Consider the following 27,078-nt stretch of genomic DNA (forward strand, 5'->3'; position numbering starts at 1 on the left):
TTTAACCCTAAAAGTCTAGCTATACTTTTGACACATAATAAACTTGTCGCAAAAAAAAAAATCTTTATTTAGTTTGTGGTAAAGTTTAGAGCCTAATAGCTCTTGAAACCTTTAGTAAGGGCCCTACGTTTCTAAGGTACTTGAATGACATTGGGTTGGTGGTAGTCCTATGGAGCATCTTGCCTCAAGCATTTTGAAATTAAGATCCTATTTTGATCAGAAGTTACCACCTGACAGATATCCGTGGATCTGTGTGAAGCAAACTGGTGGCCTGTCTAGTTCATAAGGAACAGATTGACAGTATTGCCAACTCCAAGAGTTTTGAGTCTTGGGGCATAAAATCTCATCTTTCATTTTTAAAAGTTTCTAGTCTGCATGGTAGTAGGGTGACCAGACAGCAAGTATGAAAAATCGGGATTGGGGTGGGGGATAATAGAAGCCTATATAAGAAAAAGACCCAAAAATCGGGACTGTCCCTATAAAATCAGAACATCTGGTCACCCTACATGGTAGCCTAGCAAAACTTAGGAGCCTTAGGCAGAGGATTGCAGAATACCTATGGGAAAGTTTCCTAGCGATCACTATGGAGGATTCCCAGGAAATCCCAGTGTACATGAACAAACTTTTCCTCCTGGCCCCCACAGGCTGTGTTGTTAATTTCTGACCCTTATCCTTCCTTTTCCATGTAACAAAGTAAATGAGAGCTCAATCTCCACACACCATGCAGTATTAAAGCAGAATGATCACTTACCGGAGCTCCCCTCTCCGGAATCGTGTATCGGAGCTGGAGTGGTGGGACTGGCTAGACTCCTCCAGAGTCAAAAAGAGGTCCTGATTTGCCACGCAACCGGACGACTCTATTGACTTTTGTCGACAAAACCTGAGTCAGTGGGGCTGTGACAGCAGGGCTGCAAAGGGCTCCCTGTGCTGCCCCAGGAACCTTTCAGAAGCAGGGTAGCTTCCCCCATGGCTGGGGGCTCGTCGTCATCGTCCTAGCCGGGGATCTCTGCTCTATCTGAACCTATGTATTATTCAAATCCCTTTCTTGTCTTCTAGCATAAGATACGTGCTGTGGAGGTTTGGATAATATGGTTTTGGATAAATGGGAATATACTGTATTGGCTTTTACAAGGAACCTGATTAATCCTATTTCTTTGTCTATTCCATATGAATGTATAATACAGTGTCAGACCCGTTTTTAATTTTATATTCAGCTTCCAGTCTGCTCTTTTCATAAATGTCATTCTTGGCATCATAAGTAGTTAAACTCAAATTGGTCCCACCAGATCAGACTTGCAAAGTAGTAACATGAAATCTTTTTATAAATGTGTGAATCAATGTATTTAATATAAGGTTACTGGGAAAATGTAAAGCTTATTTTATGGCTGCTTAATAAACACTGCTTTTCTCTTTACTTTTTTTTTTTTTTTTTTGCTGGTATCAGGAAGCCTTAACGTGTATGTGTTTCAGATTAGCAGGGCTTAAAATTATCCATATTTAAAAATCAATTGTAGGTGTGTATCTATCTGCTATTTTGGCCTTCTTTTTGAAATGTGTTTCTGCAGTATGATGATTGATACACACTTTTTTAGAATAAAAGACATTACTCATTAAAGAGCAAGATAATTAATTGCATATAAATCTAAATTTATGGTCTTCTCTATAGAAACTTATTTATCCACTCTTATTCTATTTAGGGTGAAAAGAAACTACATTTAGGTAGAGTGTTGAGAACATATCTATCTGAGGGCATGCTTGATGTAGTGCTGATGTTTGTGCCCTCAAACAAATGTTAAGTACTGAGCTGTAAATTTACTTAGCACCTCTGTCAGGTGGTGTTGGTAATAACTAAGGTTGATTATTTGTGGCAAAAAATGGCAAAAGTGATGACTATTCTGTCAATAAAATAAAATTATAGACTTTTATGGCTTTTTTCTAAGGGAAAGTCATGGCGCACAATATTTTTCATGAAGGGAAATTATGATATGACTTCAGATATTTGACAATAAATGTTTACAATAACTTCAAAACCCATGCGCTGTATGTACATGGAGCCAAATTTGTAAAGCTTCATAGAGCAGTCGCAGTTCAGTAGCAGTCTAGACAGGGTGACAGACTACGACTTTTCAGGGAGTAGAGGATGGAGAAACCGGTCATGGTTTTTTGTAATGGCATTTATGATCGTGACAAACAAGCAACCTTAATGTAGAAGTATTTGTGGCAAATGCCTAACCATATCAGACTAGCTTAAATACGGTTTATAAATTCTGTTTGGGAGGAAAATTTCTTTGAGTAGGTACAGACATGTATTTCACTTAGGGATATGTGTGCCCAGCACGCAGGAGCTGGAGACTTTTGCCTAGCACTACTTATAGAGGGTCGCACCTCGCACCTTGACCCTTCTCCTGGCTATATAAGGCGGTGCCACCCTGATCCCCCTCAGTTCCTTCTCACCGCCTCTGGCTGGAGTTGGAGCTCTGTGTGGTTGTAGTCTCTCAATCTTGCATTTAGTCTTAGCCTAGTTTATTGTATTAGTGTTAGTTAATAGTGTTGCCCAGTGATTTCCTCACCAGGGTTTAAACACTGTTCTTCCTGTGTAGGAGTGATCCCCAACACCTACTCCCACTTGCGGTGCTTGCTTTGTCTCAGCGAGGCCCACCTCTAAAGAGCGGTGTTCAATTTGTAAATCATTTAAAAAGTGGACTCAGGTGGTGCAGGACCTTTGCCGGAAACAGCACCTGCTTGAACAGACTATGCAGCCTGATCCAGTACTGAGGCCCTCCTTGGGCTGAATATCATCCTCTGGCTCAGAGAGTGCTGCCACCTCTTGTTCCGGAGTAGGCGCCTTGCCAAAGAGGCAGAGGAGCCATTCTCTGTTGTCAGTGCTGAGGAAGAGGTCTCATAAAAACAATCTGGACTGCTCCAGGTTGCAATGTGACACCACTGCCTTCCCCAGGAAAAGCACGGACTGGCACAGGGCCAGTTCCAATGTGTGGGATGGCATGGGTACCTCTGACCCTTTTCTGGCACCAAGTTGGAAGGGCAGAAACCCCATACCATTGACTCCAATTCCAGCCTCCAGGGTCTGAGTCCAGTACCAACGAGGGAAATGTCAGTCACGATTGTGTCCATGTCATCAGTGTACCAGGCAGTCGCAGACCAACTCTGCCTTTCAGTCCCAATGTCACCATAATCCAGGAATTCCCCAGGGCTGCGCCACCTGTGGTCCCTCCAGTGGAGTAATCCACTGAACCTCCATGTCTGTCGACACTGCATCCTGACACTCCCCTTCCTGTGATGGGGATGGAGCTGGTACTGGAATCGGTGTGGGGGACCTTTGGCACCAGGACTCCTTGGCCCTGCTGCGTTCGATGCTGCAAATGCTCTCATGGCGGCTCTCGCCATCTTTGATGCATTTGGGCACTCCGATACTGCTGTTTCTGCGGGGACCAACACTACCTGTGTCCATCGGCCTGCTTGGTACTGGCAATACCACTTTCACTGAGAGCACCAATTCACACCTCATTCTGGGCACCAGATGAATCGGGCCACCTGTTGGCTCCTTCAGGAGTCACTCTACCCATGTTGCTGAGATTCTAAGGCTCTGAGTCCAAGTCAGAGTTGTCATCCTCGCACTCCACATCACCCAATGAACTCGGGGGGCTATCAGTGGACCAGTATGGTTCCCCAGGTTGGCGAGTGCCCTGTGTCCAGGATGGAGGTCCCTGGCCCAGCCCCTACTGGCCACCAATATCAGTGGCCTTGGACTCAGTGGGATGCTCCTCATTCGCAGAGATCCTGTTCTTTGTACCATTTGAAGCCGAATTCTCTCACTAGGTTGACGGTGGTGGCTTTGGATCAACTGCAAGCCCAGGCATTGGTGGTCTTCCTCTATGCGGAGCCAATGGAGTCTTCCCTCCTGGGTAAATCTTCCTGGGAGCGAGAGCCAGTTTTGCCTCAGCCAAGACCTTCATTCTCATAACTGGACAATGCCGTGCTGCCTGGTTCATCCTCCCCTTCTATTCCGAAGGACATCTAAGGCATACCAGGACCTTTTATACTGCATAGCTGCATCCCTGGGTAGAGTTCCTCCAAGACAAAACGCATAAACCGGTGGACATTTTACAAACCATTGTCTCCAGAAGAGTGTCCCTCCAATCAATAATGCACTCCTTGAACCGTCAAGAGCTCTGTGGAGTATACCAGCCTCTGTCACCAGTGGCAAAATGCATGGAAAAATGCTACTTTGTTCCCAGGGATTTGAGGGGTTCTAGTCCCTCCTGACCCCAAATTTCTTAGTCATAACAGCAGTAAACAACAGGGCAGGTTCAAATCTATCCTCAAGGACAGAGACTCCAAGCAGCTGGATCTTCTGGGCAGGAAGATCTACACCTCATAGTCCTTACAGATGAGGATCAAAAATCACAAGCTTTGTTGGCCAAGTATAACTTCCTCAATTGGTCAGCCATGGCTAAATTCAAGGACCACTTGCCTGAAGCCTCATGTGAGAAGTTCCAGGCATTCCCTGCAGAAGGCTGTTTCGTGCACAAAATGTCCTTGCAGTCCACCCTTGTTGTTGCGGACATCTTGGCCATAGTTATGGCTTCAGTGGTAACTAAGAGGGTGGGCTTCCTGGTTGACGTCCGGAGCAATCCCAATCGAGGACTTGCCCTTTGACAGCCAAGTCTTGTTCTTGGACAAAACTGATGACACTTTGCAATCCTTCAGGGATTCCAGGGCTACCTTGAGGTCCTTGGGAGTATACATGCCATCCACACAAAGATGCCAGTATGGGGTACAGCAGCAACAGTATTGCCTGCAGCATTGCTTTGCGCAACCTTTTCCCCCTGAAGCAACAGGACTATTCTAGAAAGAGAGAGAGATCCCACAAGAGGAAGCAGTCGGGCTCGGACTTTGGACAGTCCACATGTCTTCCCTAGGGACAGGCCAAGCATCCATTTTAACTCCTTTGTCCGGAGCAATGGTCCAGTCATCACCCTGTCCCTTGTGTTTTCCCCTGCCCCCCGTCCCTTTGAGGTCAGCCTGGCCTTTTACAGTGCTTGGGACTTATTACCTCAAACAGGTGGGACCTAGACATTGGCAGATCGTGCTATGTAATCCAGTTCCTCTCCACACCCCTTTCCTGACCCCTCTCATGAGACACTGCTCATCAAGCAGGTCAGCTCTCTGTTGAAGTTGGGAGCGGTGGAGGAATTTCCCCAGAAACACTGGGGCCACGGCTTTTACTCTGGGTACCTCCTGATACTGAAATCCAAGGGCAGGATGAGACCCATTCTCAACCTTTCTGGCCTCAACAAATTCATCAAGTACATGAGATTCCACATGGTCACTATCGGCTATCCTCCCACACTGTCTCAAAATGACTGGTTCGCGGCTCTTGACCTTCAGGATACTTATTTTCATGTGATTCTACTGAGTCACAGGAAGTTCTTGCATTTTGCAATAGGCGAACGCCACTTTCAGTATATGATTTGCTGTTCGGCCTCTTTTCTGCCCCGAGTCTTCACCAAATGCATGGCAATGGTCGTGGCATATCTCAAGAGGAAGGGAATCCACATCTTTCTGATTGGTTGCTGAAGGATGGCTCCAAAGAGGAGGGTCTCACTCATGTCAACACCACATTGCGTTTGCTCAACCGTCTGCGACTCATTTTAAACTCCGCAAAGTCAACCTTGGCTCCCACTCAAAAAATTGAATTCAGTGGGCCCTGTTATAGTCCATGAGATTGAGGGCATGCCTGCTGTCCAACCGCTTCCAGGCAATTCAACAGCTCTGCCTCAGCCATCAACAACAGTCTGTGTGCGTCTGAGGCTGTTGTCCAAGCAGACATGTAGCACACAGATGGTCCAGTTTGCCAGGTTGCACCTTTGCCCTCTTCAGATGTGGCTGACGACAACTTACCGCCCTCCCCAGCATTCTTCGGACAGGTTTGTTCACCTTCCTCCACTAGTCCTGGATTCCTTGCACTAGTGGGAGTCCCCACATAATGTTGCCAAGGAGTCCCTTTCACTCAGCTCTCTCCAACCAAGTCAGTGATTACCAGTGCTTCCCTTCTGGGTTTGGGACTCATTGAGAGCACAGGACCTGTGTTCAGAACAGGAAGCCGAAGTCCATATCAATATGTTGGAACCTTGGGCCATCCACAGTGCATGTTGTGCCTTCTGGGACTACATCATACGCTCAGTGGTTCGCATACTCACAACGCAATGTACCATGTGAACAAGCAAGGGATAACATTCCATGTTACTGTGTCTGGAAGCAGTCAACTTGTGTCAGTGTTTTGCATCAAAGATGACATCACTCTGGTAGCAATCCATTTGCCAGGAATGTAAAATCATCTTGCAGACCATCTCAGCCACGAGTGGTCCTTGAAGTGTTCTCTGGGTCATCTTTGCAACGTGGGGCATCCCTGTCATCAAGCTGTTTGTGACGGGGGGGAAAACAGTGTCACTTGTTCTGCTCCCGGAGGGGCCTCAGTCCGGGCTCCCTCTCCAAGAGCTTCGACCGCAGCTGGCAGTGGGCTCTTTTGTATGCCTTTCCACCTATTCCAATCATTTCACAGCTCATCCTCAAGCTCAAGGCGGATCGGGCCATAGGTCATTTTCATTGCTCAAGCTTGGCCGAGACAGTACTGGTTCTCAGACCTCCTTGCTCTATCAGTTCAGCCTCCCATACTGCTTCCTCTCCATCCCAACCTCCTCACTCAGGACCATGACTGCACCCTCCATCCTGCGATCAGCTCCCTGCACCTTATAGCATGTATGCTACATGGTTGAATGAAGAGGAGGAGCAGTGCTTGGTGGCTGTCTGACAAGTCCTCCTCAACAGTAGGAAGTGCTTCACTAGGACAGCCTACTTAGCGAAGTGGAAGAGGTTCTTGGTGTGGTCTTTGACCTGTGGGATCCAACTGACAGGGCTCCCATCCAGGACATCTTGGAGTACCTGCTATATCTTCGGAAATCAGGCCTTGTGCTCAGTTCACTGAGAGTGCATTTGACAATAATATCTGTGTTCCACCCCCTGACTCAAGGGAAGTCATTTTTTTCCAATGCCATACTGACAAGATTTCTGACGGGGCTTCTCCCCTCACATCCTCCAGTCTAAGAATCAGTTCCTTTGTGGGACATAAACACAGTCCAGGCCCTTCATTCAGTCCCTCCTGTCTCAGAAAACAGTGTTCCTGATTGCCATCACTTTGGAAAGAAGAGTGTGAGAGTTGCAGGCCCTAATGGCTGAGCTGCCTTATACTCAGTTCCCCAAGGGCAAGGTAATGTGACCACACCCAAAATTTTTATCCAAGGCAGTCTCTCAGTTGCATCTGAATCAGGCAATGTATTTACCTGTGTTTTTCCCTGAGATGCACTCTTCCCCAGAAGAACAACGCCTTCATACTCTGGATGTCAGATGATATCTAGCCTTTTACCTAGACAGGACCAAACCATTTTGTGTTTCTCCTTGCTTGTTTGTGGCAGATGCAAACCACATGAAGAGGCAAGCAATCTCTGCACAGACCACCTCTAGATGGATACCATCTTGTATCAAGGCTGCATATGAGATAGCTTTGGCTACGCCTCCTCAGAGCACACGGGGCTCACTCCACAAGAGCACAAGTGACATCGATAGCGTTCCTCAGTGACATTTTCATACTGGACACTTGCTAAGCAGCCACGTGGTCATCCATGCATATGTTTAGGGACCATTATGCTATTTCTTCATCTTCCAGGGTGATGCAGGCGTAGGGATTGCAGGACTGCCCTTCTAATTGAAGTAAACTCCAAACCCCTCTGGATTGGGGTACTGCTTGCAACTCACCTAATTGGAATACATGCCTGCATCTATTCAAAGAAAAAGAAATAGTTATTTACTGTAACTGTGGTTCTTCAAGATGTGATGCAGACGTGTACTCCATGACCCACCCTCCATCCCATCTGCGATGGAGTCTCCTCTCAGGCTTTTGGTGCGAAGGAACTGAGGGGGATCAGAGTGGCACCACCTCATATAGCCAGGGGAGGGGCTACAGTCATGTGGCGCAAGCAACACCCCTCAAAGGGTACTGCTAGGCAAAAGTCTCCGACTCTGCGCAGTGGCACAAACACACCTAAGTGGAATACATGTCTGCATCACATCTCGAAGAATCACAGTTACAGTAAGTAACCCATTTTTTACTAGTGTTTTACTTTGTGTGAGTTTGAGAACTATTCACTCACTAGGAAAAACAAAATTATATTTGTAGAGTTCATGGAGCTTCTGGGTTTAGAACTAAGGACAGAGTTGTAAAACCTTATTGGCATCCTGTCTGCTGTTAAAGTTTATATGCACCGCAAACTGAGAGTAGCAGTTTTTAACTTTGTAAAGATGTATATGTGTGGGCGTAGCACCTGAAGAGTGGCTAGAATCCTGTTTGTTACAATTGTTCCAAGAAAACACTATAAAAATTATATTTTTTAAAATGCGTGTTTGTGTGTTGTCCGCAGTGTGGTTAGGGCATAAGCTTTCAATAAACAGTTTAAGTTACTGGTTAGCCTGGAAGGCCATAATATTATTTGAGAAACCCATATACACCACAGCAAAACTCTAACAAAGTATTCTTAACAATGTGTGTGAGTTTTGATTTTGTTTTTTAATATTCTGGATTCTTTTGTGGAGTAGATAGGGCCTATGTCACTCTTGCTAGTGAACTCTTCTCTCTGATTCAAGAGGGCCTTTCTTGGAAGATAAGCTTATTCAATGGGAGTAAGTTCCCTGCAGACCCAGCCTGTATATCTGGCAGAAGCCTCTCTTTTGATAAAATAACAGATTAAGAATACATGGTTTCCTTTTTTCAAAAATCATTATCTTAATTTCAGCTGAGTAACAATATTTTACTACCTGTAGGGTCTTCTCCACATAAATGTTAGTATGTCTTAATCCTGCTCAGTGGCATTTTCTGACATCACTAGAAGACATATTGTACTATGTGGCTTAGAATTGGAGGTGAACATTTCACATCTCAGCATTTATAACATGGTTGTGAGATGCTGGTGAGCATTTCTCTTGGGGAAATGGGGGAAGGGAGCTCAGGGTCTGCTGCTGTGCATTTCCGCATTTTCCAGGAGCTGAATCTTGATTAGGCCTACTCTTCTGTCCACTGAACCTGTTTAACTTTCTGTAAATTGTTTTCTTACTGTACAGTTGACTAAATACATTTGTCATTAGTTCCCTTGCCCTGAAGAGTTTAATACTGTTATATATGCAGAAATGGATCTTTCCAAATAGAAATAGTACAGGTGAATCTTCTCTGGAAGCTGCATGATGACACTTCCAAGGGGTTAAGGACATTTTGGACTGCGCAGAGGGCTAAAAACAAACTGGAGAATCTTTCACTATGACCATAAATATGAATCAGTGGGCCATATCCCTTGTGCTGAGAGACCTTTGTAACAGAAATTCTTATCTACAAAAAAGAAACTGCCTAATTTATGCAGGATCTCTGGTGTTTGATTCACCAGTGGGTATGAAGATGACTCTTACATCCTGTTGCCTTTTGACAAGCATTATATATCAAATAGAAAGGAAACTGATTAAGTGTAGAGCAGAATGATATGAAATTAAATTCTGAACCATTTTCTGTTTTTCATAATAAAATGATTACTGAAAGAATTCCAATTGAAGACTGTTGAAAGCTGGCTGCAGTTTATGATATAACGGATAAAATCTGCATCCTTGGCCTTCCAACAACCTTTACACCAGCAGATGGTGGGCGTAAAGATGTCATTCATCATTTATTTACAATGGGCTTTATTTATTCTAGTGTCAACAGCTGCCCCAGGGAGCGGGTTATTGAATTCAAATGTGAAGCTCTGGGTTATTTGCTTCCTTTCAAATTTGTCTTCAGAGCTTAGTTGCTAGGAGTCCATTCTGTGTTCTAATAATGATTCATGTATTGTGAAGCCATTCAGTAAATTGGGTTGTCAGGGATTGCCAAAAAAGGTTTAGAGGTCTTGTTCCTGATCTTTCTTTCTTTCTCTCTCTCTCTCCCCCCCCCCCCTTTTTTTTTTTATTTTATTAATGACATTCTGCTGTAGTCATCTTCTTATATGTGACTTTTCTTTCCAGAACTAGTGAGGTTTTGTTCCCCAAGTTCTTCCCTCCCCCCCCCCCCCCCAAAAAAAACCCTCAATGTAATTAATAAGTTGGTAGCTTTTGTCACAGATGGTAATTTAATAAATGAAATAATTGTACTTTGTTTTCCTACAGGCAGGGCAAGAGTCCTTCCGTTCCATCACAAGGTCATACTACAGAGGGGCAGCAGGGGCTTTACTAGTATATGACATTACAAGGTGAGAAACTTAAAGGACATCAGAAATATTTTAGAATGTACAATTAGATTTATTTTTTATTTTTATTTTTTTGTCTGTAGAACTGTTATAGATACGTTTTAGGTGTGAGTGAGTAAAATAAACTGAAATACAAGCCATGCGAAAACTGTAGTAAATGGTGTATTAACGTCACCTGGTTTAAATGTTCAAAAGCTAAGAAATGCCAAGTGAAGGTTGAACCTTACCTCTGTACCATATGGTCTTTAATTTCATGATTTACTTTTTTTCCTCAATTACAATACGTATGCACCTGGGATCATAGGTGGGCTTGTACTTGGGTTGCTAACTTTTGTTGCCACCTGTGTTGCCACAACTTTACTCCTATTTTTAGTGAGCTAGCACAATCAAAACTAGCTCAGGTATACCTTCATGTGTTGCAATCATGTCTCCTATGCAGTATAGATATGCAGTATAGATATACAGTGACTCCTCACTTAAAGTCGTTCCGGTTAACACTGTTACGTTGCTGATCAATTAGGGAACATGCTTGTTTAAAGTTGTGCTATGCTCCCTTCTAACATTGTTTGGCAGCCGCCTGCTTTGTCCACTGCTTGCAGGAAGAGCAGCTTGTTGCAGTTAGCTGGTGGGGGCTTGTAACCAGGGTGGACCGGCAGCCCCCCATCAATCAGCTCCCCTAAGTTCCCTGTGCTGCAGCCGCCCAGCAGGCTATCGCTGGCAGTTCAGCTGTCCCTCCCCCCACTGCCATGTGCTGCTCCTGCCCTCTGCCTTGGAGCTGCTCCCAGAGACTCCTGCTTGCTGGGAAGTGGGAGGGGGGCTAATGTCAGGGTGTCCCCCTGATCCTGCACCCTGCTTACCCCTTCTCCATATAGGGCAGGGAGGGGACACGAACAGAGAGAGACAGAGCGCTTGGGGCAGCAGCTGCTGTCTTAACTTCCTGATCCACTTAAAAAAAAATACACTTAAGAGTGGGTCAGCTTACTTAAAGGGGCAGTGTGCATCTCTCTCTCTCTCTCTCTCTCTCTCTCTCTCTCTCTCTCTCCCAAACACACATGGTGTGTGTCTGTCTCTATCTGCTATGTTGTCTCCCCTCCCTCGTGTTCGTGCTGCCTTGTGTGAGAGGCTACATTAACAAAGTGTTAACCCTTGAGGGCTCAGCCGAGTGCTAGTTCATCATTTACCAGCAAGGCATTCCCTGGGAAATATCCCTCCCTCTTCCACCCTCTAACTTCACCACCTCAACCAAGCTTCACAATCATCATAGCTGTGAACAGTATTAAATTGTTTGTTTAAAACGTATACTGTGTGTATATCTATATAATATATAGTTTTTTTTGTCTGGTGGAAAAAAATTTCCGTGGAACCTAACCCCCCATATTTACATTAATTCTTATGGGGAAATTGGATTCGCTTAACATCGTTTCGCTTAAAGTTGCATTTTTCAGGAACATAACTACAACATTAAGCGAGGCGTTACTGTATCCTTAGAAGCCCTGCAGGATGTATAATCAAATAATTTCCAATTATGGAATTTACATATGCTATTTGCTCATTTATTGCAAACCAATGGAGCTTCCAAGTTAGGGAGAGTAAAGTGCTTGTCAGTAGCTTTTCTTTTGCCCATTTTTTTTAAAAACCCCAGGAAACTAGGACTGTCAATCACAGTTAACGCAAGTGATTAACTCAAAACAAATTAACTAGATTTAAAAAAAGTCGTGATTAATCACAGTTTTAATCACACTGTTAATAGAATACTAATTTAAATTTATTATAAATATTTTTGGATGTTTTACTACATTTTTCAAATATATTGATTTTGATTACAACACAGAATACAAAGTGTACAGTGCTTACTTTATATTATTTTTTATTACAAATATTTGCATTGTAAAAAAGATAAACAAAAGAAATAGTATATTTAATTCACCTCATACAAGTGCTGTAGTGCAATCTCTTTATCGTGAAAGTGCAACTTTCGAATGTAGAATTATTTCTTTACATAACTGCACTCAAAAACAAAACATAAAATGTTAGAGCCTACAAGTCCACTCAGTCCTACTTATTGTTCAGCCAATCAATAAGACAAACAAGTCTGTTTATATTTATGGAAGATAATGCTGCCCACTTCTTATTTACAAAGTCACCTGAAAGTGAGAACAGGCATTCACATGGCAATGTTGTAGCTGGCATTGCAAGGTATTTACGTACCAGATATGCTAAACATTCGTATGCCCCTTCATGCTTCCACTTTTAGATGCTAAAGTTTTATATTGTTTTGTTTGAGAGTGCAGTTGTATAAAATAATAATAATTCCACATTTGTAAGCTGCACTTTAACAATAGAGATTGCACTACAGTACTTGTATGAGGTGAACTGAAAAATACTATTTATTTTGTTTATCTTTTTACAGTGCAAATATTTGTAATAAAAAATAATATAAAGTGAGCCCTGTTCACTTGTATTCTGTGTTGTAATTGATATCAATATATTTGAAAATGTAGAAAAATATCCAAAAATATTTAATAAATTGTAAATGGTGTTCTATTGTTTAACAGTATGATTAAAGCTTTGATTAATTGTGATTTTTTTTTAATAATATGACAGCCCTATAGGAAATTCCATACAAGATCTTTTAAAAGTTGTTACAGCTGCCTGGGTAAGCACTAAGAAAATACCAGAGTTCGTGCTGAAAGCAGAACTTTACCGTTGCTCTCTGTATGCTTCCATTATAAAGTCAGCCTATACCCCTCCCAGTTGCAGTATAGATATACCCGAAGACACATCGGAGGCTTCTGAAGTGCTTACACCATTAGCCCCTGCTCCTGCCCTGAAAACTGTGTAGGTGGACATGAGGTTCTGAATTCAGGATTAAAGCATTAGTGTTTTCAAAGTGTGCAGCAGAGCTCCCTTTGCACCTTACAACCTTTGCAGAATCCTTGCTGTGGTTCGTGCATGTTTTCATGACACTTTTTCACTACATATCGAACTTATTCACATTTACAAGCTAATAGTTGAAAAGTGCAGTATGTAATTTTTTTTCAAGGGTCATAACTACTGAGTTAAAACAAATTTCATCACAACGAGTAGCAGCTTTGTCAATAAGGGCTATTTCCATGCTAAGTTTCGTCTTTTGCAGCCTCAATTGTACAGCTGTTCAAAAAGAGTTGTAAGGTTTTTTGTGATTTTTTGCTTATAATGGAACAAGCATCTTTGTGCAAAAACTGTTTTTGTGGGGGGGTTTAGAACAAGGAGAGTGAAGACTATGTAAATTTTTTTCATTTTTCTTAAAAGAAAAAAACTTTTTTACTTAAACTTCCTAAAAAATATATTCTTTTAGGCAGAGACTGAACCTGGAAATCTTGACTGTAGCAGTTGCTATTGTATCCACTGCATTAGTGTGTTGTGGTGTTTGTGTTTTTAAAGTTTGAATTATTTAGGTCGTTTAGAAGAATTCTTTACAATGTGTGGGGCCTTTTATTGATTACTCTTAATGAAAGTTAGTCATGAAATCTACAGTTAGGATGCTTTCAGCAATATGTTTGAACTTGCTGATTTTTAGGTGAAGACAACCACCGTTTTGTTCTTGCTTCCCTGTTTACTACTACTTGTCTGCCTGTTCCTTTCCCCCCCGGGGGAATTCTAGCTGTTGTCAGCAGACATGTTTCAGAACTCAGTGAGTTCACTGCTTGAGTCATGAGGTGGAGTTTCTGAGGCAGCACGTCTTCTAACTGGCACTCTGAACCCTGAACCTTGCATGCTGACTCTCTCTGCCAATAATGAAACAACAAAAACCTTTGAACGCTGAACTTGAGGTGTCTTTGAACTTGATGAGCTTTCCTTTCCATCACCCACCTCCTTCACCCATCCCTTTACCCCTGGCTCCTTTAAGCTGATAACAGTCTAGCTATCAGAAAGAAGGAAAGATGCGGTTAAAACCTCCCATACTCCATATGGCCAAGAAAAGGGAAAGGGAGGTATGGCAAATAGTGGATCTTGCAGCAAAATGGAGCAGCAGCCTGTGGCATAGCTCAAACTGGAAATCTTCATTAAAACTACATAAATGAATAACAAAATTAATACATGTATATTAGTTCAACAAACCTTCATTTTCTGTATTCTTTTCAATGCATTTCATGCTATTATAAAAGTTTTGTTTTTGTTTTTTTTCCCCCCAGAATGCCGGGGTGTACTTGCCACAGAATATGGGTGAAATCTTGGCTCCATTGAAGTCAGTGGAAGCTTTGCCATTGACTTCATCGGGGCCAGGATTTCACCCTTTATGTCTTGTGTCTCAGAGTATATTGAACTTTGATTATGCTTACAGTATATTGGCTTGTGTGTGAACTTAATGTAAGTAATCTTATCATTGAAGTAAATTACTAAAGAAAAATCTGTGGGTGATAGCATTTGGGCAAATACTTTTCTTTCTTGAAGCATCACTCTTAATTTTCATTCTTGTTCAAACTCAGGAGAGATACTTTCAATCACTTGACAACCTGGTTAGAAGATGCTCGCCAGCATTCCAATTCCAACATGGTCATTATGCTTATTGGAAATAAAAGGTAAAAATAATCCTTTATGAAATAGAAGCTAATGAGTTTGCAGGTAATAAAGCTCTGTGACCTGTTTGTTTAGGTAATAGTTCTCCTCTGATATTTGTGATTCTTTGTAATCAACGTGCTAATTTTAGATAATTTTTAATCTTTAATGAACATAAAGATTTTTCAGTGCACAAATAAACGCTTTTCTAAATAGTCTGGATGTAATAACCTCATACATGGATGAGCCATATGCACTCCTGCTCTGGCTAGATCATTCAGAAGTAATTTTAATTTAAAAAGACAAAGTCCAGTAATTTGTTTAGGTTTAGTTTTTGATGCTGTTTATTAATTTTCTGAGCTTATTTGCATTTCTTTCTGTTTCTAATACTATTTGAAATGTAAATTTTTGCATGTGTATGCCAGAGTGGTTAGTTTTTCCCTAAATTTGACAAAAATATGTGCCTTTTCCTGAAAGAATGGTGAGGAGGGGGAGAAAAAGCATTTTTATATATAAAACTCATACTATGCAATTCACTTCATAAGCACATTTATTCTGCAAAAATTAAAAAGACACGCACACTGTCCAAAATGGAAAGTGTGTTCAGTAAGTGAAACTAAAGTAGATCTGGTTACACTTTTAAAAAACATGCACGTCTCTATAAGCTAGTTGGAAAAATAAAAATGTTTGCAACAAACTGATAAAGTAACTGATTATCTAGACCTATTTTTCTTGTGTCTGGCCTTAGATGCGATATCCTACTTGCATTTTCAACACCTAGGCTATTAATTTTCAGCCAAAGCAATTCAAATGTGCTAAAAATGCTCTCTTGATTCTGAAATGGTTGAACAGGAACGTAGATCTTTAGAAAAATAATAATTATTAAATCATCACACATGTTGAGTTTTCTACCATTTTGATTCAGCGAACTGTGACAACATATTAGCAAACAGATTTTTTGGTAAAAATCTGGAACTTCAATTTCAAATACTAAAGGAGAAGATAGAAGTTCAGGATTTAAGTGATCTGTTAGCTATGTTACAGCTGCCTTTTCCTGGTCTGAGCTCCACCTATCTCCATGCCTGAGCAATTCTACAAAGGTGTCAGTTGTAATGGTGATTTTTGTAATGTGGATACCTGTCCACTCAATTGAACTGACTACAAGCTCATTTCACAGTCTGGCTCATTCATCTAATATTTTTCTATGAAATCTTATTTCCATGTAAAATTAACTTTTAACCTTCTCTGAAGTCAAGTAATTGTGAAAGCTGTCTAAAAGTTTTATATTGCATATAATCTGGAAAAAAGACTGTATGGCTAACTGACAATTTTCCATTAGCCAGTGAAATGGATTGAGTAGTCAAACTGGCAAAAGCTAACGTTTCTGAATGAAATGTACAAACTACACCTATTTTACTTAAATGAGTGGTCTCACATTCTTCTGGTCATGTGAGCTAAAATAGCAGTGGGGGAAATAGCATATCTTGTGGCAAATTAGATCTGCATTGTGTGAATGTGAGATATAAATACCACATCAGTTTGCATAATATAACTTTTGTCCAGCCATGTTAGAAGAAAGACAAGCGATGATAAATGTGGCAGGCTGCAATTTCGTTCACTTAAAATATCTGGGAGTACCTGGCAATAAATTGTACAGTGCAGGTCCATCCTCACTTTCTTAATAATTTCCACGTAAGCCCCAACCTTGTCCCAGCCATCCCATTGCTGCCACCCTGCTTCCGTCGCCTCATATAAGATGAAATGGAGATTATAAAAGATCAGCTCCCTGCTGTTCAAGTCATTAGGAGCCCCAAAACCCCCTTTCTCAGGTCCCCTAAGGGATGCTTTCCTTCAAATCCTTTCTAGTCCATTTTATCCAATAACCATATCCCTTGCATACCAAAGACCTGCACTAGACATCTGCCATGAGTTTTATGTACTGTGTTGCAATTTTACACCATAAATCCCCTGCTCTACCTCATTGGGTCCCAGACCTGCTGGTGGGGAAGGCAAAGGAAAACATCCTGTCCCAGCCAGTCTGGCAGTGAGGAAAAACTTCATTCCCAACCCCCAAAGAAAAGGGTGACTATTGTAATCCCCACAGCGGGTCATGAGAAAAACACCTGATCCTTTTGCATAGTTGTGGATGGGTACTACAGGCTCAATCCTGGTAAAAAATGCTTCTCTGGAGCTGCTTGTGGTATAAATAACCCCCATATACACTCATCTCGTCAGCAGGAAAACCAGTGACCCAACACTGACCTGGCCCCAGCTGCTTCCTGCCCATCCATGTAAACTTTCCTCCGCCTTCCCACCCATTGTAGGGGGAATCCCTTAAAGGGTCAGCATACCTTTTCCACCGACCAGCAAGATAAAGACCTCTTGCATGAAGGCTACCGTGAGCACGTTTTCCCAAGCTGCTAGGGGACTCATCTGTTTTTGTTTTTCTTCTGCTAAGATATACTGCATATTTTGAATATATTCTTTTGCAGTTATGCTAATATGTTTACTATAACACATAACTGGGAGTGTGGTGATCCATTAGTCTGCGTGCCATAATCATTAATATCACACTTAAAACTCCTATTGCTTAAACATAATCTGTTAATGTACAGATATCTCATAACTTTGTTACTTTACAATGTAGTGAGATTTTTGTAAATGCCTTTAAAAAGCTACAATCCTAAAGCAAAAGGAGCAGTAATCTTCAAGAAACAACTTTTCTAATTTTTCTTTAGATTTCACTAGGCTTTAAAGGAAAAAATACACCCAGCTGAAATGTGTATATACTACAAGAGTGGTTTTATTTCTTGAATTCTGGTAATGGGGAAGATTACTTAAATTATGTAAGTTTCCCTAACACCATAATCCAAGATATTGCTTAAATTGATGTTTCATTGTAAATGTTTGATAAAGTATATGCAAATAATATTGTCAGAATAAGTGCAAACTGCATTGTTATATCTGCACAGTAACAAAGCACCAAAACAATACAGGTCCCATCAAAAGAAGAAATAATGGCAAACCATTATAGCTGTACTATTCTGACAAGACCATATACTTTAAATCACTGGAATGGGTGGGTAGGGATAGGGTTGCAACCTGGGGTATGAGAAGATACAGAGAAGACTTTACTTCCAAAAAAAAATTGAGAAATAGTGGGTTTGGACTGGATTCACCCCTCGGCTTACTCCTGTTTTAAACTGGTGCAACTGCATTGAAATTAATGGAGGAGTTGTACTAGTTTAAAACTGGCATAACACTGTTGTGGGTTAATCTTATATTGTGGCTGAGACTTAATATCCAGCATTTCTTTTCTTTACCCCTTTCTCCTCCCCAGTCCTCAGGTTTTAGGAAATGTTCCTTTACTTTAGTCTTTCAAAAAAGGGAATAAGTAGACTTTTGGGGAGTAACTCTGACATCTCCTCTAGGAAGATTAATTGGAAACAAAGAAGCCTTAACTCATTGAGTTCAGAAGACAAAGTACAGGAGAATTTTCAGTTTTTATAATTATTTTTATAATGATGCACACGCGCAAACATGGGTGCGTGTGGGTGGGTATGTAATATCAAGGCAGCAACCTTTTCTATCAGATATTTGAAATGGTTACTTAAATTTAGAACTTTGTTCTGCATATGTGTTTTAACACATTAATTGAAAGGACATTTTAAAATATCCTACAAATTCTAGACCACTTTTGAAACTTGCAGATCTCAACTGACAGACAGACACTGCATGTACATATTAGCTCAAGCCTCAGTCATTATCAGGGCAGGTATTCCAGGACTTCCAGAACAAACACCCTGCTAACTTGCCCCAAACTTTGAGTCAAATGTTTAATATGAAATTGGTTTTTTTTTCATAAGTCATATTCATTACACAGTATCTCTTAGTATCTTTATAAATGCAGCTATAGTCTTAGTACATGTGCTTAGCCAAAGTATACAGTCAAAATTGTTATATTCACACAAGACAGTCAAAATACCAGATACCTGTTTTGTGATGCAAAATATAAGTGCAGTGGGCGGAATTGAAAAGTAAATATGTAAATAAAATATTATATAGATACTTTACTCTTGTATACATTGTGTTCATCAGAATTGTCATTATAAAGTCAATACGGCATTAATATTATCCGTGGCTGACCACTACAAGATCTTATCTTTTTAAATGGGTGTTCAGTTTACAGTTAGCTATTTTACTTGGAACACTGTTTGCAAACATCTTTTACATGCACAGTTAAGGTACAACTTTTTAAAAGTGTAATCCCTCCTGTCCAAAATGAAGATAAGCAGAATAGACAAGAAATAAATATATCACTCTGCACACTAACAAAATCTGAGTTCTTAAGAATGAAATAGCCACAGCTATTAAAATTACCTTATGTAACTCACAAGATGTGATGTCATTTTTTTAGTTGTCCAATCCGAGTACGCTATTACCTAACCTACAATAATAAATTTTCACCTAGACTTCTTAGGAAGTAGAAAACGAGTAGTTTTGTGTATGTCACTCAAGTTCACCTGTCTGTTGTAAAGGAGTGTTTATGGGTATGCAACTTCAAGACCAAAAATTAGGTTTTGTAAGAAACAAGGTTTAATGCAACGTAGAATCATTTAGAAATGTTTCTCTTTATGATTTGTAATAAGTTTTTTGTCTGAATATAAGCTTTCTTTTGTTGCATTTCAATCCCCACATGCGAATGTTGTGTTACTGCATGTGATTCCCCAGAAAATGAAGCTGACTGGTCCCTTTTTATTTCACAAAGTCTATTTGTATAAATACATGCTTTTTACCAGTTTAAATTTCTGGACGGTGGATCAATTGATGATGCTACATTTCAGAGGAGAGATACTTGCCTCTAACAATAGTTCTCTAAAGTTAGTGTCTATGCATGCATGCTCCCCTATATTTTCCTTCTGGAAGCTGGTTCATTAAGGTTCATGCTATGTCTGGGTCAAAAATAACTTTACTTCAAGCAGATGTGGTATGACTATCCCTTATGGTACCACTGCTGCATATCTGACTTGAGGTAAAGATTCTAACTAATAGATGTGAATAGTTCCCTTGATGGGAAGCACATGAAAGCCATGTGAGGTACGTCTCTATAGAAACTGCTTTTGGAGTCTTTTTACTTGTACAGGTAAGTAACTCTGTCTCTTGTTTGGTTATCTTAGTGACTTAGAATCTAGAAGAGAAGTGAAAAAAGAAGAAGGTGAAGCATTTGCACGAGAGCATGGACTTATTTTTATGGAGACATCTGCCAAAACTGCTTCTAATGTCGAGGAGGTAACGGCACGTAAAATTGTTCTTGATAACGTTTTAATTAAACAGTTGGTTTTAAGCTTTTAATCTTTTAACATGCTTTCCCGCTGCTTTATATTGAAAGTTTTTTTTAATCTCATTTTACTCTCCCTTTTAGAAATATGACTTGAACCCTACTCTTCATTTTTCTATTTTGTTTTTTTTTTAATATTCTGAGACGATGTTCAGTAAAATGTAGTGGACACATCAGACTGAGTAAATTGCTGAGATTGCTGTGTTTAACTTCCCTGCTATACTACCTTTCTACAAGAATTTACAGTTATTTATCAGTTTAAGAAAGCTAAGATGTACATTTACAGCATTTCAAATATAGTGTCAAAATACTGAGTGTTGTAATACTGTGCCTCTTCCTTGAGTTTTTGTTAGCAAAAATCATGGGTCACCCAATGAAATTAATAGGCAGAAGGTTTAATACAAAGCAGAGGAAGTACTTTTTCCACACAACTCACAGCTAGTCTTTGGAACTCATTGCCATGGGATGTAGTGATGGCCAAGATTATAATTGGGTTCAAAAAAGAACTGGATAAGTTCATGGAGGATAGATCCATCAATGGCTAGTAGCCAAGATGGTCAGGAACAACCCTAAACCTCTGATTATCAAAATCTGGGAGTGGAAGCTAGGAATGGATCACTCTATACTTGTCCTGATCAGTATGCTCCCCCTGAAGCTCTGATATAGGCCATTGTTGGAGACAGGATACTGGGCAAGATGGACGTGCTTAGACTCTTCTGTTCTAGTATGTATTTCTGACTGTTTAGTTTGATTTTGGTACTTTTCATATTGTGTTCACTTTTGATAGTGGATTTGTTGCCTATTAGCTGTCTGATATCAAAAGGAAAAACAAGGTAAAACTACTTCTCGTAGAGGGAAGCTGGAAATAGAACCCACAGCCTTCTTACTCCCAGTTGAGGCGTAGGGCTTTCATGTGCTGCAATCATAAGTAGTACAGTCCTGTCTAGGGAAGTTGAATACAAGCTTCCTAAAGTACGTAAGATATAAATTCTCTCTGCCTGCTGGAGGGATCCATACCTTGTATGAGTCAAGCTCACATCTAGAGTCACTAAACAGGATCCTACTTATATTTTCCCAGATTGGTCAATGTTTCCTGTGGTCTAAGGCACATGTATTCACCAAAATAAAGTTTAAATTTACTGAAACTTTCACAATGGTGCAAATTCAATGCCTGTGAAATTTCAGGTGAATTTGGTTTCACAGTGGCAAAATTGGGGTGGAAGTGTGAGGGTGAGTGTTAAATCAGGTTTATAAGTGAAGACTTGCTTCAGCTTTAACTAAGCCGGCATGTCTTCATAATATGCAGATATAGAAGATGTGCATCCCAAGATAAACAAATTTTGTGATGTATTTACCTCATCAGTGGCAAGAATTTTTGAAAATGGGGAGGCACTAGAAGAATATGGGGGAAGCAGTGTCACACTGATATTCTTCTCCACCCCCACATAATCCCTCAAAAGAATTTTGGGGTAGTGAGCCTGATGATAATCATCCAGGAAATCCGATTTCAGTTGCTAGTAACATAATGGAAGAAATATTGAGATCAGTAAGGCTCTACGGATAATGGTACCATGAACAATAAACAGCATGCATTCATAAAATAGACATCATCTCACTTTTTTAAACAGAATTAGGTTATTAATGGTCCCTAGTGAATTTAGTAGGGCTGTCGATTAATCGCGGTTAACTCACGTGATTAACTCAAAAAAATTGTGATTAATCACAGTTTTAATCGCACTGTTAAATAATAGAATACCAATTGAAATTTATTAAAGATTTTGGATGTTTTTCTACATTTTTGACATGTATTGTATTCTGTGTTGTAACTGAAATCAAAGTGTATACAACTTTTTATTACAAATATTTGCACTGTAAAAATGATAAACAAAAGAAATCGTATTTTTCAATTCACCTCATACAAGTACCATAATGCAATCTCTTTGGCGGGAAAGTGCAACTAACAAATGTAGATTTTTTGTGTGTGTTAAATAACTGCACTCAAAACCAAAACAATGTAAAGCTTCAGAGCCTACAAGTCCACTCAGTCCTACTTCTTAGTCAGCCAATAGCTAAGACAAACAAGTTTGTTTACATTTACAGGAGATAATGCTGCCCTCTTCTTATTTACAGTGTCACCAAGAAAGTGAGAACAGGCATTTGCATGGCACTTTTGTAGCCGGCATTGCAAGGTATTTACGTGCCAGATATGCTAAACATTTGTATGCCCCTTCATGCTTCAGCCACCATTCCAGAGGACATGCTTCCATGCTGATGACGCTCGTTAAAAAAGTGTCAATTAAATTAACTGTACACCTTGTATTCTGTGTGGTAATTGAAATCAATATATTTGAAAATGTAGAAAACATCCAAAAATATTTAAATAAATGGTATTCTGTTTGTCAGTGCGATTAATCACGATTAATGTTTTTAATCGCTTGACACCCCTAGAATTTAGTAAATGGTCTCAGAAATCGTACCAGAAATATTGTCATTGTGACTTGGATGTGAGCAAGAATACATAGAATGAAAACTATCTGAAGGGCAAATTATAGTTGTTAGCTGTAATGTATCAAATTGAGAGGAGGAATCTAGTGGGGCATCAAAGTTGGGCCCAATCTTTATTGATGGACTCAATCAACCCCTGGGGGGGAGGAACTGCTCAAGAAACTCAGTGAGCTCCCAATTATCCTTCTGTGGGTCAAAAATAGAGAAGGAGAGGTGCCAAGGAGTGAGCACACCCTTCCCTCATTCTATTCCCTTACCACAACCACATCTGGTAGATTATGGTTCCTTCCACTTATAGATACTCTAGAAGAGTGAGTATCTCCATCTCTCTATCTTAATGTTTTGCAGTGTTGCGCCTCACTATAGCATCTGAATGCCCTCCACATAAAATAGATTGGCAATAGCAAAGTCTCTAGAGGACTTTGTGGACTCCTTTGCAGATGTCCTTCTGAGTTCTGAAATTTCTGTGTGGGCCAGGATGTCTGTCTTCGGGGGTCAGGAGGATGAACAGGGTTATAATTAGGGCTGTTGATTAATCGCAGTTAACTCACACAATTAACTCAAAAAAACGCAATTAAAAAGATTAATCGTAACTAACTGCAGTTCTAATCGCACTGTTAAACAATAGAATACCAATTGAAATGTATTAAATATTTTTGGATGTTTTTCTACCTTTTCAAATATATTAATTTCAATTACAACACAGAATACAAAGTGTACAGTGCTAACTTTATCATTTTTACAGTGCAAATATTTGTAATAAAAATAATAGAAACAAAAGAAATGGTATTTTTCAATTCACCTCATACAAGTACCATAGTGCACTCTCTTTATCCTGAAAGTGCAACTTACAAATGTGGATTTATTTATTTATTTATGGTTACGTAACTGCACTCAAAAACAAAACAATATAAATCTTTAGAGTCTACAAGTCCACTCGGTCCTACTTCTTGTTCAGCCAATCACTAAGACAAACCAGTTTGTTTACATTTACGAGAGACAATGCTGCCGGCTTCTTATTTATAATGTCCACCTGAAAGTAAGAACAGGCATTCACATGGCACTTTTGTAGCCGGCATTGAAAGCTATTTACGTGCCAGATATGCTAAACATTAGTGTGCCCCTTCATGCTTCTGCCACCATTCCAGAGGACATGCTTCCATGCTGATGATGCTCATTTAAAAAAAAATGTGTTAATTAAATTTGTGACTGAACTCCTTGGGGGAGAATAGTATGTCTCCTGCTCTGTTTTACCTGCAGTCTGCCATATATTTCATGACTTTGCACATATTCGTTATAAGAACACTTTCACTGCAGATTTGACAAAACGCAAAGAAGGTACCAATGTGAAATTTCTAAAGATAGCTACAGCACTCGACCTAGAGTTTAAGAATTTGAAGTGCCTTCCAAAATCTGAGAAGGATGAGGTGTGGAGCATGCTTTCCGAAGTCTTATAAGAGCAACATTCCAGTGTGGAAACTACAGAACCCAAACCACCAAAAAAGAAAATCAACCTTTTGCTGGTGGCATCTGACTCAGATGATGAAAGTGAACATGCATCGGTCTTCATTGCTTTGGATCGTTATCGAGCAGAGCCCCTTATTAGCATGGATGCACGTCCTTTGGAATGGTGATAGAAGCATGAAGGGACATATGAATCTTTAATGCATCTAGCATGTAAATATTTTGTGATGCTGCCTACAACAGTGCCATGTGAACACCTGTTCTCACTTTCAGGTGACATTGTAAACATAAAGCGGACAGCATTATCTCCTGCAAATGTAAACAAACTTGTTTGTCTGAGCGATTGGCTGACTAAGAAGGACTGAGTGGACTTGTAGGCTCTGAAGTTTTACATTGTTTTGGTTTTGAGTGCAGTTATTTAACAAAAAAAATCTACATTTGTAAGTTGCACTTTCATGACAAAGAGATTGCACTATGGTACTTGTATGAGGTGAATTGAAAAATACGGTTTCTTTTGTTTATCATTTTTACAGTGCAAATATTTGTAATAAAAAAATCATATACACTTTGATTTCAATTAAAACACAGAATACAATATATGTCAAAATATAGAAATACATCCAAAATCTTTAATACATTTCAATTGGTAGGACGGAGTGGACTTGTAGGCTGTAAAATTTTACATTGTTTTTTTTTTTAATGCAGGTTTTTTTGGTACATAATTCTACATTTGTAAGTTCAACTTTCATGATAGAGATTGTATTACAGGACTTTGAGTTGAATTGAAAAATACTATTTCTTTTTTTATAGCACAAATATTTGTAATCAAAAATAAATATAAAGTGAGCACTGTACACTTTGTGTTCTGTGTTGTGATTGAAATCAATATATTGGAAAATTTATAAAGCATCCAAAAATATTTAAATAAGTAGTATTCTGTTATTGTTTAATAGTGTGACTACTTGCGATTAATTTTTTTTTAATTGCTTGACACTCCTAGTTATAATAGGAAAGCTTTATGAAATAGGAAGGCTTTGCAGAGTTTCCTAAAGGAGGTAAAGAGCACTTTTTCATTATCTTTTCAGGCAGTACTAAATTAAGAGGTGGCATGAAGAGGAAATAATCAAAAGGATCTAGAGAAGTTAAAACTGTAAGCAGGAAATAATGAGCTTTGGCTTATAACACACAAGATAATGGATATGGGAAAAATGAGGGAAATACTTAAGAAAGCATGATGAGATCGTGAACACAAGTAAAATTAGATTGTACGTTGAAAGATGGGCAGGCAGTGCTGTTTTGAGCTGCATAGGCAAAAGGTGTCACATTATGAAGAAGTGAGGTGAATAATGGCTTTCCATAAAACACTGTTGAGGCTGCACTTATCTGCATTCAATTCTGGATACCAGTCAGTAACAAAAAGATGTCAAGAAATTGAAGGGTGTCCAAAAAGGTGGTGGTTCTGGCCTGGAGGGATTAATTTATGAGGAAGGAATTATAAAGAACTAGAGGGACAGGGTCTTGCAAGCCCTCTTTACTCAGAGCTCCCATTGACTTCAGTTGACTTCACAACTAAAAGGTGGTGAAATGATAGTTTACGTGTATTTGAAGATGATCCAACTAGAATTAATGAGATGAAACGAAGCAAAAGTCATGTGGGCCAGATATCAGGAATGTTTATCTTAATGGTGACTTATAGATTATGTTTCCAAAGGGAATAGTGGAAACATCATTGCTTGAAAAATAAATTTGGACTATAAAATGCCTTGGTATATGTACTGTTTGGAACAGTTCTGCATTGACAGGGAGATGGACGTGATGACCTAACAGATTTTCCATATTTAACTTCTTTCAGTGTCTGGATTGTTACAGTAATTTCCAAATTAACTCACATCAAATAAGTGTCAAAACAGATTTACACTACCCTTTCCACTTTTTATGTCTGTCAGAGACTTGGTTCAATAGTCATTTTGACAAAGATATGTTTTTACCTAATTAACCATAACTGTGCCAAGAGCTATTGTAGCCCCTACAGAGGTGGTTCACCACCTTTTCCACATAGGTGGCCCCCTGCCTTCTATCCCTTTCCAATTAGCAATATGGAAAGAACAGGGTGGTTGCAACCTCCTGGTTGGGAACCCTGATCTTAGTGCTATAAGTATCCAGAAAAAACCCACAAGCCATGTATTTATGTAGCTAATATGTATATGAATTATGCAATTTAAAAAATATTTAAAGCATCATGAGCACCTGCCAGCCCACTAGACCCTTTTTTGTATCCCAGTTCGTGGAAGCTTTTTGCATTTTAAACTTCTCATATATTTTACAGACCTTAGCTCAATTTAAAAGACAAAAAGCATTTAAAAACAGAGGGACGAAGGCACAAAAAGTGTCCTAGGAAGCTGGCAAGAGGGATTGGGAGATGCTTATGCTATTTTATATTGGCAGGTATTTACACAGGTATGGAAATGCACAGTTAGTCCACTATACTAATGCACTAGTTGTCCTTTGTCTAGTTATAGAGCCAGGGAGTTTTCTTTTAAAAAAGAAAGAAATTTACATGAATGCCACATTAAGGTCATACAGTTGAATGTTAAAATGTAATGTGAATCCTTAACTTTTCCTCCCTCACACATGCATTACAACTGGATCTTTCAATTCTTGATCACATTACCTTAGATATGTATTGTGGTCTTTGATAGTGTGTGTGCACATCTATATAATGCACATGTACAAAGGGCTAAAATTTAACTTCAACCTATATATTTCTTGAGTGTGCACTGTACAGCCATAATCTTGAATTAGCATGGCATTATGCAATTAATAGGTGACATAAAAACATTTTGGATAAAGGGAGCACCAGGTTGAGTTGTTGGTGTTAGCTGTAAGCAGTAGTAG

At 39.8% G+C, this 27,078-nt stretch overlaps 1 protein-coding gene across 1 annotated transcript in view; it reads left to right on the plus strand.

Annotated features, from left to right (window-relative positions):
- RAB2A (RAB2A, member RAS oncogene family) overlaps positions 1-27,078 on the plus strand; it is a 79,127-nt gene that overhangs the window by 33,610 nt on the left and 18,439 nt on the right. Inside the window, exons 4-6 of the mRNA XM_024198451.2 lie at positions 10,258-10,340; positions 14,807-14,899; positions 20,054-20,165. Coding sequence (XP_024054219.1) covers positions 10,258-10,340; positions 14,807-14,899; positions 20,054-20,165 — 288 coding nt within the window. The remainder of the gene's footprint in view (positions 1-10,257; positions 10,341-14,806; positions 14,900-20,053; positions 20,166-27,078) is intronic.

This window comes from Terrapene carolina, unplaced genomic scaffold, assembly GCF_002925995.2.
Source record: "Terrapene carolina triunguis isolate 2854851 unplaced genomic scaffold, T_m_triunguis-2.0 Scaffold58, whole genome shotgun sequence".
NCBI classification, from domain to species: Eukaryota; Metazoa; Chordata; order Testudines; family Emydidae; genus Terrapene; species Terrapene triunguis.